The sequence below is a fragment of the Trematosphaeria pertusa genome, assembly GCF_010094035.1.
Source record: "Trematosphaeria pertusa strain CBS 122368 unplaced genomic scaffold BU26scaffold_8, whole genome shotgun sequence".
NCBI classification, from domain to species: domain Eukaryota; kingdom Fungi; phylum Ascomycota; class Dothideomycetes; order Pleosporales; family Trematosphaeriaceae; genus Trematosphaeria; species Trematosphaeria pertusa.
In genome coordinates, this window is record NW_022987219.1 from 38,041 (window position 1) to 53,318 (window position 15,278).

Sequence of the window (15,278 nt, forward strand, 5' to 3'; positions counted from 1 at the left end):
ATGTCATGCCTCTTCTTCCCTCTTTTGGAGCTCTCGTTCGAGATTCGCAAACAAGGTCCACGTGCCCCATACTAGAAGCCGCTTTTGGATTTTAGGACTCTGCGGTGGAGGTGATGGCATTTTAGCATCTAGATGTGTGGGTCTGTGGGTGCGGGAAAAAGAGGTCTCCCCGCCGAAGTGGGTCGGATGCCCGGGGGAACAACTAAATAGCAGAAACGCAAGGGTACCTAAGACACTAAAGGACTGCGTAGAGAGTCGGCGTGTAAGAGATGTACAAAGACTCCTGACACTCCCTGCGCCGTTTTAGTCTTCCCACTTCTCTCTCTCTCTCTCTCTCGCTCTCTCTACTAACGAATAGAATCAAAACGATCGCGAACAAGATGCATGCCGAGCCCATATCATCTCCACCTGCCTACTGGAACACGCCTGGTCAATATAAGCTCCAAGCAAAGTTGCATGTCAAGACGGTGTGTGCCGGATCACGCCTTGCCGAAGCCGCTGGCGTGGTCTGGAGAAACGGCACATTTCAGTCCGCGATAAGCTGGCCAGAACTGCCAGTGGACAGGTAGGCACCTGTGATGGGAAACCAGAGTCAGCAAACACGCAAAATATGCAAGTCAAATTCAGAGGGACTTACCCATGACATCCGCAGTCTCGAACCCGAGATGAAGAGAGTCCTTCAGATAGCAGCTCCCCACAGACGTCGCATTCTCGGGCTTGAATGAAACAGCTATACAGCCCTTCCTGGCATGGCACATCTCCAAGCAAACCGAGAACTGTACCTTGGTATGTACGCCATCAGCCATATCGTTGCCGAGGAAGCTACTTGAGCAACGGATCGTGAAGTTGTCTGGGGTAACGCAGCCGGTGTTCGCTTCGTGGCCGCCGGAGGTGCAATAAGTGTCCAGGTTGTCGCCACAGGACCATAGGGTAGGCAGTGGTGCGATGCCCAGAGTGCGAATCACCTCATCGACACTGGTACTGTGGCATACGTTAGCACGGTTTGGCCTTGTGGTTGGGAAGCAGCCATGGACGTACTTGCTATTGGGTGGAAGCGCTCCAGCCATATAACAGCTCTTTCCGTCGAAGTGAGAGCCTACGCAACCGGTCGTGTTCGTGCACGTTGCTGCGCATTCGTCTAGGGAAGCCACCTAGATACCTCCTCAGTACCACTGCAAAGAGCAACAGCCCATCGTGTCCACTGACCTGGCTAACCTGGAAGTCCCTCCCGTAGACATCTATTGACCGCCCAGTACCCCGCCTGTCATGATAATGAGTCACAAATGGCCGGTTACTCGAATTTTCGTGCCAGGTTGGGTGAGCCATGAAAATACCCATTTCGAAATGATAATGCGTTCTACCAAGGTGAACGGAGCACGGAGGGGGGGGAGCGGTCGACGATAGCTGAGGAATTGATGATCTGGAGCTGATAGCAAAGGAGCACCTATGTCAAGTACTTATATAGCTGCATAAAGCGAACAATATGTTGAGCGATAGACGAACTGCGGCCCCGGATCCCCCTTGGATACGCTCGTTCCGGGACGCCAACAAAGGCTGGATGTCCTACTTTGGGGCGGATCTGACTATTGAATGTCCTTGGGAGTGGTCATCTCGGAGACTGGGGGCGAATCAACAGGGCCGGCTAGGATAGAGAAACATTGGACGTAGGGGAAAGAAAGCGTGGGCCGAGGTGTATTGACACAAGAGTGACCTGGCCGTGGCATAGAAATTTTGGGAAGTCTTCCATGCGGAAATGATTTCCTGAGTAGTCATACTGCATTTGGGAGCAATGCCGTTGGGAGGAAAGGCGTGCATGCCCGCGCATCTGGTACTTGATGGGTTCCATCGAATAATGTCCCCGTACGAAATCAAAGAGCGAGGCGAGCTGGTGGGCATCCGTTGGTCTGTTCGTTGAGGGAGCCGCCGGTCGACGTCGAGCCACAGGGCAGCCAAAGAAACATGACGAGGATAATTGGATTCCGCCTTTGGAATCTGGGAGAGAAGTATTGGATGCGAAAGTTAAGACGACTCTTGGGATTCTTGGGAAGACACGGAGGCTCTCACCGCAGCCGCGGTGGCGCGCAAGAGGCTTCAGGGAGCGAGGGGATTTCAGAGTGAAGCTGGGAGGCTTGCGAGACGAATAACGGTTGAGATTGGTGCTAGCTCACATGGGGGTACTTAGTAAGCGAACTAGCTCTACCACTACTGCACGCGGCGTTTATGTCGAGAGAGGCTGTTATCACATCGGGAGCATATGCTTTTCATTATTCGAGATCAAGATATATTACTGCTATTGCTGCTTAAAGCAATGAACGTGAACGCCGAGACCATTCCATCCCATGTACATTGGTATTTCCCCCAAGACCCGATGTCCCAAACCGGTCCAGCATCATTGCTTCTGGGCAGGATGACATTTGCCCATTCCTTTCATCTGATCATACACATCCATCGATACATAACATATCAGGTATCCTATAGCTAGCCAGTAGCAGTCCTGCGTATCCTTTGTCACCGAGATCGTTTCATTCCGAGCCGCCGTGGTCCGCTTGAGACTACGCATCGATGTCCGTTCGCGTATTCCACGATGCCTCCCGCGAGGAGACCGAGGCAAACCAAGGCTCCTAGACCTGGCTCATCGCAGGCCGACGGATCCCGCCGCGCAGGTTGGCACTGCCGCGACCAGACATGAGGGAGAAAAGCATGGAGGCGGTGAATGCTGCCCACCCAAACCAGAGGAAGGCGGTTGAGGCCTGGGCTTCGCGGCAGCGCTTCTCGGTGTTGGGGGAGCCGTTTGTGATGTGATTGCTGTGGGTGTAGGCCTGCATCTGGTCAGCTCTTGTCCCCATAAGCGGAGGATGTATGGGAGGAAACACGCACGCTATTGCTGCAGCTGTGCACATGCAGGTAGGCGGCAGTGGCTACCGCACCACAGAACCAGAAGAGGACGTTGAGGACGTCGAGCGCGATGTTGACGATGGGCACGCTGTACGAATCCAGGAAGGTGGTGGGCAAGAGGTAGAGTAATGACAGCATGCCGAAGACGGAGACGAACATGTCGTAGTTGACCATTGCTGAGTTTCCGGCGTATGCGGTTGCGATCATGTTGCCTACCAGGGCCATGACAATCAGAGCGCAGAAGAACTGCGTGCCGTTAGCAGCAGACGCACACTGTTGAAGACATGAATGCATACCTCGAAGCCACGAAGGCCGAGATTCAGGACGCGGGACACCATGTTGGCGTTGTGCGGTGGAGGACGGTGTGGTGGGGATGGGGATGGGGATGGGGATGTGAGTGGTTCGATCTCTTCGACAAAGGCGGAGCTATCAAAGCGTCAGAGCGCCAACAACGCAGATACGGATGCGAAGATGTGAAAATGTGAAATGGAGAGAGCTTGTAGAAGTTGTTGAAGTTGTAGAAGCTGGAGAAGCTGGGAGGACGTGCGGCGAAGATGGAGATTGCTGTGCACAACAAGTCAGCGGCAGGTGCGGCTTCGCATCGGCGTCATCGCATGCGAACGAGTGGCTATGACGCACGCGCGCCCCAGGGCCCAGGGGCCAGGGCCCAGCGAAGCGCCGACACTGCAAACGAGACGTACTGTACCTGCGCGCCAGCTGTCAACGGGCTCTCCTTCTTTGTGTGGGTGACGGTTCAGCGACGGTTCAGCGACGGTGGTTTCGGCAGAATTGAAGCTGCTGAAGAGACAATCTGCAAGACGTAGCGAGCTGATGGCCGAGCGACGAGAGATCAATATGTTTCTCTCCAGAGCGCTTGCTGCGGCGTGATTGGCCGGTGGCGTTACTGTGGCAGGCCGCGGTTGATTCGGCAACCGGGCTGAACCGGGCTGGTGATGCATCGGATCATCAGGCAGGGATCGCTTGCCATCGGCGCAGCAACGCAGCTGCTCGCCCATCACACTTCTATACCCAAGTGGACGGTGGTCGGATGACTCTCGCATAAATCTAGAATGATGATTCCATCCGGGCTGCCTCGCTGGCATGGGCGGACTCGACGAATTGTGTGTGACTCGTCAAGCCTCGAGGACGCACCCCGGATTTTCACCATCGCCACTGCACTGAGCGGCCCTGCTTGTGATGAACAGCATGTCTGTCTTATCGGGCATTCGACTGCCGCAAGGGGACGGTGCTGGCCGAAGCGATATGGCGGAGGCGCTGGGCTTACTCTGCTCAGGCGCTGCTGAGCAACGAAGAATACCACGCAAGCTTTAAACGCGGAATTGCTATGGGTGTGTCGTTGGACAACGGTATGCAACTCGAATTCAGTTCGGATTGATCAAGATAGGACTGGTAGAGAGGATGTGCACAACATCATGAAGCCTGTTACTCGAGACAGCCCCGACAGCCCCGACAGCCCTGACCATCTCCAATTTGTGAAGGAATGTCCCACCCGTATCTGTATTGCAGAGACAGGAGTCTGAGTCTAAGCGACTTTTGAAGGTGGGATGCCTCGAGCCCGCCACTGCCCGTGGGCAGGAGGATTCTCAGCAAGTTGCTCTCCGACATGCTGCTGAGCAGTGCGCGCACCCTCCAATGCCACTGAGACGGCTTCGGGAGGGTGTCGCATAGTCGGATCCGTATATGTATGTGGTGCGTAGTCGTTCGGTAAGTAGGAATCTTGTGAATCTAGATTGAAGATGGGTAAGTCTTGACGGTAGTAATCCATCAGAAGACTCGCCTGATAACTCCAAGCGTAACGCAGAGTAGCCTTAGAGGCTCTTTGCCCCGAGTGTGAAGCGCCCCTTAGTCTGCTAGACTGTCTATGGGGAAGTTTTTCGACTTTTCGTACTTGGGAGTGAGCTGGGTCGCGCTGTGATCGGTACTAGTGCCGCCACGAAGAGACGGGCTGAGATAGGTTGAGCGGGAGAGGTGTAAGCGACTGTCGAGTCACCGCCGAGATGGCCTATCCTTTGCGGAGTGTTTTCGACACTGATCCGCTCGAGAAGCTGTCGCCTCACCTTCGCCACAGTGCATAGCCCTTGGGGCTTCGCCATGTGAACATCATGCGATCACAATCCTACCTTCTCGTGCCCTGACGGACCATTGTGCATTCGAGGCCGATAGTAAGGCCATAGATCTCCTCTGCTATCGAAGGTTCTGTGATTTCTGCGGTAAGGAGACCTGCTAATGTTCCGCTACTCGACTTTGCGGCTTCCCTTATTTATTTTGCCGGCATGGGCGCTGCTGTCGAGGCCGCCGCGTCTCACAGACGATCGAGTCGTTTGTTCCCCTCGAGAAGAAGATGTCGGCTTCAATGGATCCGTGACAGTGGGTGTAGCGGAGGCTGCAAGGTTTGAGCGGCCGTATGTTTCCCTTTCCCTGCATGTTATCAGTGCGGCCCCATGGCAAAGGGACATGCTAATGGGGGCGGGGGTAGTTATCCCAAGCTGAGAAGGTTGCTCTTCTTGCTTGTTTCCATCATGTCGCTGTCACTGTCATTGGCTCCCGAGGGCGTCTGAGGAGGGCGAAACGGAGCGTCCGTTCAATATTCGCTATACTTTACTGCCGTGCGGTGGTTGATGCACCGCCGATGCTGCCGGTGCAGGTAGGGGAAGTAGTGCGGGCGGTCTCGAGTGCGCGGTGGATGGAAACGAGGGCGGAAGCCGGAAGAACAGAGGGGTTACGCCGCTGCATGCTTGCGAGGGGAAGCGGAGGTGGAGCAGAGAGGAGGCTGCTGTCGGCCCGGTGCCGCGAGAGAGCCCAGAAGAGCGGCGTGGGTTTCTGGCCCGGCAATGTCGTTTCGTGGGTGGTGACGGTGGCTCTTTCCTCGAAACGGCCTTGGGCGATGTGCAAGACAGCTAAGGAGGGGGGGAGGAGACTGCGGAGCAGCCGCTAGAGAAGTGGAGAAGGGGAGAGGGGCGAGGAGAAGGAAACGGCGCGCGTGGGCTTCACGCGCAGGGTACAGGTGATGGAGGATCGCCGCATAGCAAGCCCGTTGACAAAGGTGAATGTAAATGCAAGCTTGCAGGGCCTAAAGAGAGGGTAGTGCCTGCCTAAGCTCCCTCTCTTACTATGCAAAGTACCTTCCTTGTAGAATAGACAAGAAGCAGCCCCCTGAGAGCATCACCTACCCCAGACGTTCTTATTGGCATGCTTCTGTCCTCTGTGCTTTGGGTAGTCGAGGCATTTCGCTGTCCTTGGGCTGGTCTTCGGCGCAACAGCGCAGCAGGAGCCCTCCTCACCACCACCACACCCAACCATCCGCCGCACCTCCGCACCGACCCCATTCTTATGCAGCTGGCACGCCAGCCGTCGCCACCAGAATAAGAGGTGAGTATCGCAGCCTTAGTCGCGGAGGACTTAACGCACAGCGCATCGCCGGCCGGGACGGATTTAGCCACCGAACCGTTGAACCGTGAGGCCCAGCACCTACCCCTTGACGCGTCCAAGCTCTTCAGCTCTATGGTTAAACGATCCGACTCCTGCAGGCGGACACGCCAGTCCTATTCGCCAGGCCAGCATATCGCTCGCGGAGCCAAGGGGAGGCAGCTCGGCTGAGAGCGCGACCAAAAATGGGCATACCGACTGAAGAGGGAAGCGCAAGGCCCCCTCTGGCCTCGCAGTGGATGTCGCAGCGGTGCTCTTGAAGCCCTCGATGGATATTCGGGGCGTATTGCCTTCCGAATAGCCAAGGCAGGAGAACGGCGCAGAATGTTGGGTCTCCGTGCCGCTGCCGAACATGCCGCCTATCGGGCCGAATCGTCGATCGAGTCCTGAAATGCCATCCTCGAGAATGCAATTGGAATCATAAGCGGCGACGGCAACTCGAGGACGACTCGCAAGGCAAACTCTCTATGCGAACGCCGGCATGGACATTGATGACCCCTTTCGGAGACGCTTTTCAAAGGACCGAAGCGCGGCCCACATACGTCCGCCATTCCCTTCCCACCAAGGAGAAACGCATAAAATACATCGCAAGGGTGATCCAGGGTCTGCTTGCTGCCGCCCGAATGGGTACTTGGCTGGTGTTCCCCGAAAAGCTTGGGCGGCCAAATCGACCTAGAGTTCTGCAGGAAAATGCGGGGTCGACGAGCAATCTTCCTAGCTGCAAGAACCGAGAAGCGCGTACATGTCGTGCACATGCGTGTGGCCGCATCAAGCCCTGGAGGAGAGCGCTGAGCTCCCCGCAGCCTTTTTCGAGCGCGCATAATGCAGCAGCGTTCATGCTAGCTCCAGGAACAGCTGCTCAATCGAAGACTGCCAAACGCATCGCAAGCAGCATGGCGAATGACAAGACTTTCATGAGCTGCACAGAACAGGACCTTTGCCGCGCAGCCACGCAGCATCAAGCAGCTAGGGGGCTAGAGATCTGGTGTGATCCCACAGGGGCGCGTGACTGCCTTTGTCCGCTTCGAGTACGGGGCTCCTCTGAATGGCTTCGTTGTCAAGGCGTAGGCCGGCCGGGATCTCATCGATGGCGCTTGAAGCGAAGCAGAATGGCGTGCAGAAAGCATCAAAGCCATTGAAAGAGGAGAAAATTGGGGCCGACGGGCTTAACCGAGTCCAGACGGAAAGATGAGGGGTCTCCTGAAGAACTCGAAGCTGTTAGAGCAGACCGCATCCCAGCTCCCGCCGCTAGAGAGAGTCCCACGACGGATCTTTGATGAGGTGGAGAGAGCGACGAGGTCGAAGGATGTTGCGATGCGCATGATGGGCGACGATGATTTGCTGACAGCGGCCGTGGACCGTGGTCTCGCTACCCCCGAACGGCAGCAGACAATTTGCAGCAGTTCGTCCCTAAATTGTGCAGGGCTAGCCTGCGTTGGCCTGGCCGTCTCCGCATTTTGCGCATCTGCCACCCAAAGCCCCTGATCCTTGGCCTGGCCGTGCGAGCCTGCAGGAAGCCTCAAAGGCGTTGGAGTCTGCGCGTTCTGATCTCTCCACACCTCTGTGATGATTGCCCTGCCTCGAGGTCATCGTCCTGTGCAGCTGGGAGCCCTCCGCCTGCCTCGTCATCGTCCCAAAGCCGGCCGCTCCGCTGCTGTCGCCGCCTTCGGTCCTCCTTGGAGACATCAGGAGCTGAAGTGTGTCTTCTGCGTCCGCTGGTGTTCTCTGCGCGTTTGAAGAGTGTCGAACCACCGCCAAGGATCAACGCCAGCTGTCCCCATCCGGTCTCTTGTGGCCCTCTGCTTTCGCCGCCCATACTGTATCCCTCTGTCGCTCGGGGCGCAGAGCGACGATGTGCCCGCTTCAGTAAGCGCGCGTTCTCCAGGCCTACGACTGGTTTGCGATCGCCGAGGCAGCCCTCAGCTGGAATCTGTGGCGTTTCCCCACATTCTTTCTTGTCTGGAGCTTCCTTCGCGGATCGCTGGCCTGTATGATCCCATGCGACGACTGATGCCCTAGTATAAACCGTCTGTTTTCTCCACGATTCTGCGCAATTTGAAAGACTAGGGATAGACTGGATAAAGAGTTTGGCGCTTTCTGGTTTGCGTTTAGGTATGCTTGTCGCCGAAGCGGTTCGATCAAGCTCCGCACGTCTTGCTCGAAGCTCACTGTCCGCGTCAGTTATTTCTGGGATCCAAAATTGTTTCTAAAGAGTACGGATACCGCGAAGATAGACTGGCTTGGTAAGTAAGAGTCCGACTCCGCGTTGCGCCCGGCGCCTTGGTCGGCGCTGTCTCGACGAAGCGCCCCTTCACACCCCGTGCTTGTGGGAGTCGCTGAACGTTATAGAGGACAGGCGCTGATGATATTGGATAGGTTTCATTGCTAGCAACTCGATAGAAGGGTTCGGCTGTGACGATATTCGCGGCGCGCATTGCATTCGTTTCCTGTACTCAGGTAAGCAAGGCCATTTCTCCTCCCCCTTGTCCCCGCTTTCGTCTCTTCTCTACCTTCTCGTTCTGCTTGCGCTGTCTCCCTGAGGCCTGTCGGCCTGCTCTTGAGTGTGCGGCGGTTTGTGGTGTGGGCGAGGGGGCATCGGTGTGGGAGAGCGCGGGGCGCCCCTCTTGGGGAACGGCGAGGACGCGAATGATCTGCACGGCTGCGAGCTGCCTGCGATTGTTTGGCGCCTCTCTCTGGTCCTAGGAAGCTCTGCAGCATGGGCGTTTCAGTATGAAAGAGTATGTTGTTGGGGGGCTTGGGAGCACGACGGGGGAGCGCCGGCGCCAGATTTGAGAGTAAAGGAGTTCAGAGAGCAAGCTACGCCTTCCCTCCCACGAAACGGCTGCAGACGATACGAATGTCTTGAGGAGCTGCTTCTTTCATTCCAATCCTGTCCTTTCTATGTGCTTTGGCTAAGACGGCGCGTGGTCGACAGTAATTCCTAAAGCCATAGTGCCGACCGCCTTGGCTCCTTCTATCATCACCGACGACGAACTCTCCGCGGCCACCGCCTGCCAAACGGCTGCCCGGCTGACCGCCTCCGCACGCACCGCCAGGCCCTTCTATAAGAACCCCGCCTCCCAGCGTCCTCCTTCCTTCCTCCTTCTCCTCCCCACCACCAACATCTCCTCGCCACCCTCTCCCTCTTCTGCACCCTCTCTCCTTCAATACACCCTCAGACCTCGAGCAGTCAAGAAGGCGGCTTCGCTTAGACTCGCTGCAGCCTCCTGGAGGTAGCAGTCGCTTGAAGAAGCGTGTGCGTCTATTTTGCAGCCTGCGTCACAGAGCAGCTGCACCACTGCAGACCCAGCCTCTTCCCTTGACCAAACGACACCTCTGGCAACAGAGCGGGCTCGTACAGAGCAACTGCATCACCGGCCGCCGGTCCTCAGCTATCTAGCCTGGCCTTCGACCTCGCCGTCTTCTGGCATCCAAGCAGAGACGCGCCTTTGAGGCAACTGCAGGTGAGTCTAGCAGCACACATCGCCCCACTCCACCGCACCCCCATGACGGCAAGCTCATACCACGCCCTCGCCTTCGCCTTCGCCTTCACATCTCACCAACTCTCTTCCACTGTCATACGCTTCAGCCCCGACAGACGTACCACCCCATTCGCGGTCGTACCTCCCCTCGCTGCCTGTAATCATTGGTCAAGGTCAACGGTTAACGCAAGCTCTACAGACCCCACAACCAAGCAGGGACGGAAGTTCCATCACAGCTGTCCATCATAGCCAGCGAGTGAGCAAGCATCCTGCCAACTGTGTGCTTCAGTTCGCCTGCTACACACCGACTGCCTTCAGAAGCTATTCGGCTCTCGACTCCGAAAGCCCTTCTGAGTCTTCAACAGTTAGGTAAGCCCCAGCTCTACGTAGTCTCCTTACCGCCCCTCCCCACGCCGCCCCTCTCTGACTTGTTCATGCGTGCCCGCCATTGGCACCACACATCGGGCTGGCATACTTCCTGTCCGCCTTCGCTCTGTTCATTTCTATACGCCGCTACTTTCTTCTATTACCCCACTATTACCTCACCTTAGTTGTCCATGCTAACAGGAGGGCTCTTTGCCTTTACAGACATATAGTTCCTCGCCACATACTACCTATCTACCTTTACTATCTTTCCACATTCTCTGTCACAGCTACCATTAAATACACGGTGTGAGACATAGATCTCGCCTGTGTAGACGCTGTGTTTATAGACGGAGTTCATTCTCTACACATCGTCTAAGATCGCAAGGTATGCACTAGCACCCTCTGCTCTTGTCCGCGTCCTACTCTAACAGGGTCAAGACTAGATCAACAAGATGAGCTCCAATCCCTACAAGAGCAGCCTTGCGGTTGGCGGGCCAGCCTTCGACAAGAACAAGATGCAGATGCGCCGTCCGACCCCAGATAGCGATGTCTTGGCATCCAGTGACGACGACCGCGACCACGTGCCCCAACCCGCGCGTCCGCTCCCGAGTAATCTCTACCCCGGCGGACGCCGGCCGTCTTCTGGTTGGCTGCAAGATATCCAACCTAACCGGAAATTCTCTCTCCCCTCTGTGTCGTTTGCGGGCTCGCAGCCAACTACGCCGTCAGTGGAGCAACCGCAACAGCCTCGCACCTCTGCGGCCTCCTTCCCCTGGAACACGTCAAGCTTTTCAGCCAATCCAACCGCTAGCCGTTTGAAGGAGATTGCACCTTCCCCCACATCGGCGCACCCGCCTGGTGACAAAGCTCTGCCCTCGCCAACCACCGTCGAAGGTCAAGACGGCATCTCCTTCCTGCTTGATCAGAACTACCCGGTGCGCAAGTCGGTTCGGTCCCAGTCCTATAGTGTAGGTCAAGGTGACGTCGAGAACCCCGCTGCGCAGCTGGCATCGCGTCTACGCACGTCACTACGACACCGCCCTTCGAAGCCAAGCCTGCTCGGTGAAGCAGCCGTTGCCTTGGGCCAGCTCCGTGAGGACGACGTCGACGAGGTAGAATCCTCTAACGGCTCTGAGCACGGCGTTCGACTTCCGCCTGGTTACTGGGAGCGCGAGCAGAAGCAAGCCCTTCTCAAGCAAGCCGCCATGGAGAATGCACGCGCCCGCAATCGTGCGGTTTCCTCATCGTCGCCACGCCCCCAATCTCAGCGGAAGACGCCCCAAGGCGTGCGCACCGTTTCCATCGGTGAGTTCGCTATCGACGAGCTTGCCGACGATGGCGAGCGCAACCTCAGCAGCCCAAAGTTCGCCCTGACCCGCCGCTTCAGCGAGCACGTCGCTGGTGCTGGCCGCGAGGCTGAGGTTGAGCTTATGGACCCAACAAAGAAACAGCAGTGGGCAACCACCAACATCCAGCCCGTCGGCGTTGACCACCTCGGCCGTCGCCACTCCTTCGCTCATTACGGCAGCCACGCTCAAACCTTCCAGTTGTCGACCCTGGGCAACACACAGGAAGAGGACGAGGAGGCTTCGCCCTTTGAGCAATCACACTCACCAGCTCCGCTGGAGCCCTTCGACGCCGCAGCCTACTTTACCGGCTATGGCCCAGCGTCGCGGGCTATCAATGCGTCCGCCATCTCTGCCGCCCATCCCGACCCGGTTGCGTCTCACACCGCGTCGACGTGCGCTAACCCTTATGCTGTACCGGCAGTCCTCGGCCGTCCGGGTCGCCGCCTGTTCGTTGTTGCGTTCAAGTGCTCTCGCGCAGAGGTCTACTACCTCTATGACAACACTGGTCTGGAGATTCGTCGGGGAGACCTCGTTATTGTTGAAGGCGACCGTGGCGCTGATCTCGGTCAGGTTACTCATGCCGACGTGAGCCTGGAGGATGCCAAGAAGTACAAGGCCGAAGCGAACGAGGAGCACTTTCGCTGGCTCGTCATGTTCTCGCAGTACTCCCTGGCCGGCGCTTCGAACGACGGGGGCATGCTCGGTGCTCTGGCTCGAGCCAATGGCTTCCCCCACAACATGAACCGAGCTCAGCTCACTGGCATGGGTGCCCAGCAAGATCCGGATGCGAAGCCAAAGATGATCAAGCGCCTTGCTCAGCAACATGAGATTATGGGCCTGCGTGATAAGGAGGGCCAGGAGGCGAAGGCTAAGCGCGTCGGAGCACAGAAGGCAGCCGAGCACAATCTTCCCATGGAGATTCTGGATGCAGAGTACCAGGCGTAAGTCCCCAATATGATTCACATCATCGCATTACTGACAGCAATAGCGATTACCACAAACTCACATACTTCTACTACGCCGAGGCCTATGTCAACTTCAACGATCTCGTCACTGATCTCTTCAAGCAGTATAAGGTCCGGATCTGGATGTCTGCAGTCAATCCTGCCTCGGTCGTCAACCCAAATGGCTTGATGCACATACCGCCTCCGTCTGCCATCGGTCCAGGCGCTATTCTCCCATCTGGTGCCCAGAACGCATCCCTTTCCGTCGGGCCCGGCTTTGGACACAACGCCTACCGCCCAAACGAGCATTACGGTAAGTACTCCCCGAGGCTGCTTTCACAATGCCCTACTAACTTCGGTTCAGGTCGCGGACGTGCTCACGGTGGTCACGCGGGTTATGACGACGGCTACTACCCGTTCGCTCACCAGCTTCCGCCCTTCGCTTCGCAGGGAGGTTACCAAATGCCTCAATGGGGCCATGGTCAGCAAGTCCCTGCGGACATGATGTACGGGCGGTACGGCTACCCAAACGTGACCGCTAGCGGCAGCCCCATGAACTATGGTGCCTACTATCCGCCAGCCACGTACGCCGCGTCACCCGCATTCAATACTGCCTCAAGTGGACCGTCATTCCGCGGCGGTTACCCAGCCACGACGGCAGCAACCTCTGGATATGCTCCTGCCTACGCAGGCGTCTCTACCGCTGGCCCATCGTACGGTCAGTATCTCACCTCGGGTGTTAGTGCCCCCATGCCATACAGCACCGCCCCGGCCTATAACCCGTACGCAACGACTGGTTACGGAGCCACTATCAACTACAGTACCGCTCCGAGCTACGGCGCTCCATACACCTCTGGCGGCGGCAACTTCTCCGCCTTCAGTACCGCTGGTGGCTACGGTAGTGGTTTCACTGCTACGTCCGGCGCTGCCTCCTCTGCCCCCTATGATCCCGCTTTCCTCGCAGCCATGCAGGCCTTGTCTTTCGGCAAGTAAGCTTGGCGCCTACTTCACTCTCTTCACCGATCTCAGTCCTCATCAAGACTGACCACTCACCTCCTTGGTTCGGAGAGTCCTGGCATGGACGTCTCTCGGCATGATTACGGTTTACATGGATTTACACGGTTCACACGCACATCGGTGCTTCTGGCACTGATGGCTATGGCTTTTCTCAACGGGGCTGGGATGAGACCGACATGGCTATGGCAATCATCTTCATTGTGTTCACTACTTCCCCCCAGACCCCCCTGCTTCCTTTCATTCGGCATGCCAGTAGAAGGCAGGATCTCCTCTCCTCCTCAAGCATTGCGGGATAAGGAAGGCATATATGCATGTCTCTAATCAGATAGCGGCCTTCTATGGCATAGAGAAATCAGAAAATCTTTTGGGAAACTCTTCCTCCCAGATGATGGTTGTGATGTGTTGGCATGCCCAAAGGTGACTTGCAATGCATCAGTGCACAGGATATTCCTTGTGAAGAATTCGAACATCTTAATATAATGATACCCGCTAACACCAGGCCGCGCTTTTGAGGCTAGGTACCTGCGTTTGTCGAATCCTATGATCGCCGAGGCAATCAAGGTGGTGAGACGGCGAAAACCGCCAAAGAAAGCTGGCGTTGCGCCTCAACAATCAGGCGTTTGACGATGCAATTACGTGGGTCACACGCACGGCATTTTTGCTAGTCCGCGCGACTACGTTGCGCAGTGCTCTCAATTTGCCCATACGTGATTGCTCGGCCCTGCGTAGAGCGGCATACTGACTGATGTCGCGCCTTCCTCCTCCGCACCGCTCCATCGACTCCACCACCCACCTGGGCAACCTCCCGCACCTCACCCTCACATCCACAGCATGGCGCACAAGCGAGATCAATTGGCGCAGAACACTCGAGAAGTCACCATGAAGGGAGGTCGTGCCCAAAAGCGTGGTTTAGACGAGGACGCGAATACAGAGAGCCAGTACGTGCCGGCGGTATTGGAGCCAGGGAGAGAAACGGCTGACTCGAGATTAGACAGATGCTTGCCCTTCGACCGCTACTTAAGAAACCCAGGGGAGACGACAAGGAGATCAAGCAGTTTCACACCAAGGTCGCGGTTGATCAGAGGGAGTTGAAGACATTACTGCAGCAGCGACTGCACCAGGCGTGAGCAACCCGGTCCAGCAACAATTGGGAGAAACAAGCTAATAAACCATTCCGGGCGGCAGGGAGAAAGAGAACAGCCGTCGCCGCAATGAGCTTGCCTGCATCATCTTCGAAGCGCTGCAGACGCCCAACCAAGGCACTAGAGACGACGTCGCCACATTTCCTCGCACGGCGATCGCAAACAACGTTCTCTTCAACTCTGCCGGAAGAGTCAACACAGCCTGTCAGAGCCTGCTCGTGGAGTACAACACATTCGAGACGATGATCGCTGAAATGGCGGGAGAGGACAAGAATCCAATTACCGAAACGTGGACACGCGATATGGAGGAGACAGAGAGGCTTTTAAAGCTTGGACATAGGACTGCGCTCAGGAATGTGAAGCAGGTACTAGGCGCCGAGGACGGAGAAGGTGAGGATGGAGACATGGAGGAAGCAGAAGACAAGAACCACGCAGAGCTCAACTATGAGCTTCTGAAGAGCTTACGATATGCGGAGAGGGGTGTTAAGAGGATGGTGAAGGGCATTCCGAAGGATGAGACGGGTTCATAGGAGGAACGTTGGCTGCGCACTGCAAAGGAGATACCTAGGTATATACACGTATGCCTCAAGTTCGAAATACATAAGCCTTGAATGGCGCGTTTAGAGCAATGGGATG

General features: G+C 56.6%; 7 protein-coding genes across 7 annotated transcripts; 2 read left to right on the forward strand and 5 right to left on the reverse strand.

Moving 5' to 3' along the window:
- Positions 1-310: 310 nt before the first annotated feature.
- Positions 311-1,490, reverse strand: BU26DRAFT_320565 (uncharacterized protein). The gene is made up of 4 exons (XM_033822053.1): positions 1,207-1,490; positions 1,039-1,151; positions 638-981; positions 311-573 (listed from the first exon to the last, which is right to left on the reverse strand). The coding sequence occupies exons 1-4, from the start codon at positions 1,336-1,338 to the stop codon at positions 527-529; spliced, it is 636 nt and encodes a 211-aa protein (XP_033682802.1). The 5' UTR covers positions 1,339-1,490; the 3' UTR covers positions 311-526.
- A 777-nt stretch (positions 1,491-2,267) lies between these two features.
- On the reverse strand, positions 2,268-3,694 carry BU26DRAFT_519625 (uncharacterized protein). The gene is made up of 3 exons (XM_033829108.1): positions 3,192-3,694; positions 2,878-3,141; positions 2,268-2,819 (listed from the first exon to the last, which is right to left on the reverse strand). The coding sequence occupies exons 1-3, from the start codon at positions 3,231-3,233 to the stop codon at positions 2,622-2,624; spliced, it is 504 nt and encodes a 167-aa protein (XP_033682803.1). The 5' UTR covers positions 3,234-3,694; the 3' UTR covers positions 2,268-2,621.
- On the reverse strand, positions 3,332-4,218 carry BU26DRAFT_320875 (uncharacterized protein). The gene has a single exon (XM_033822057.1). The coding sequence runs from the start codon at positions 3,996-3,998 to the stop codon at positions 3,474-3,476; it is 525 nt and encodes a 174-aa protein (XP_033682804.1). The 5' UTR covers positions 3,999-4,218; the 3' UTR covers positions 3,332-3,473.
- A 1,302-nt stretch (positions 4,219-5,520) lies between these two features.
- Positions 5,521-6,776, reverse strand: BU26DRAFT_320999 (uncharacterized protein). The gene is made up of 3 exons (XM_033822058.1): positions 6,389-6,776; positions 6,039-6,339; positions 5,521-5,986 (listed from the first exon to the last, which is right to left on the reverse strand). The coding sequence occupies exons 1-3, from the start codon at positions 6,694-6,696 to the stop codon at positions 5,636-5,638; spliced, it is 960 nt and encodes a 319-aa protein (XP_033682805.1). The 5' UTR covers positions 6,697-6,776; the 3' UTR covers positions 5,521-5,635.
- A 548-nt stretch (positions 6,777-7,324) lies between these two features.
- On the reverse strand, positions 7,325-10,260 carry BU26DRAFT_595474 (uncharacterized protein; the record flags this gene model as incomplete). The annotated part of the gene is made up of 7 exons (XM_033834940.1): positions 7,325-7,860; positions 7,902-8,510; positions 8,566-8,789; positions 8,853-9,041; positions 9,178-9,569; positions 9,947-9,979; positions 10,224-10,260. The coding sequence occupies 7 exons, from the start codon at positions 10,258-10,260 to the stop codon at positions 7,509-7,511; spliced, it is 1,836 nt and encodes a 611-aa protein (XP_033682806.1). The 3' UTR covers positions 7,325-7,508.
- Positions 10,261-10,642: 382 nt separating this feature from the next.
- On the forward strand, positions 10,643-13,476 carry BU26DRAFT_531350 (uncharacterized protein; the record flags this gene model as incomplete). Its single annotated transcript, XM_033831021.1, has 3 exons — positions 10,643-12,480; positions 12,528-12,796; positions 12,848-13,476. The coding sequence occupies 3 exons, from the start codon at positions 10,643-10,645 to the stop codon at positions 13,474-13,476; spliced, it is 2,736 nt and encodes a 911-aa protein (XP_033682807.1).
- A 1,019-nt stretch (positions 13,477-14,495) lies between these two features.
- On the forward strand, positions 14,496-15,269 carry BU26DRAFT_540758 (uncharacterized protein; the record flags this gene model as incomplete). The annotated part of the gene is made up of 2 exons (XM_033831565.1): positions 14,496-14,623; positions 14,686-15,269. The coding sequence occupies 2 exons, from the start codon at positions 14,496-14,498 to the stop codon at positions 15,170-15,172; spliced, it is 615 nt and encodes a 204-aa protein (XP_033682808.1). The 3' UTR covers positions 15,173-15,269.
- Between the last annotated feature and the right edge of the window lie 9 nt (positions 15,270-15,278).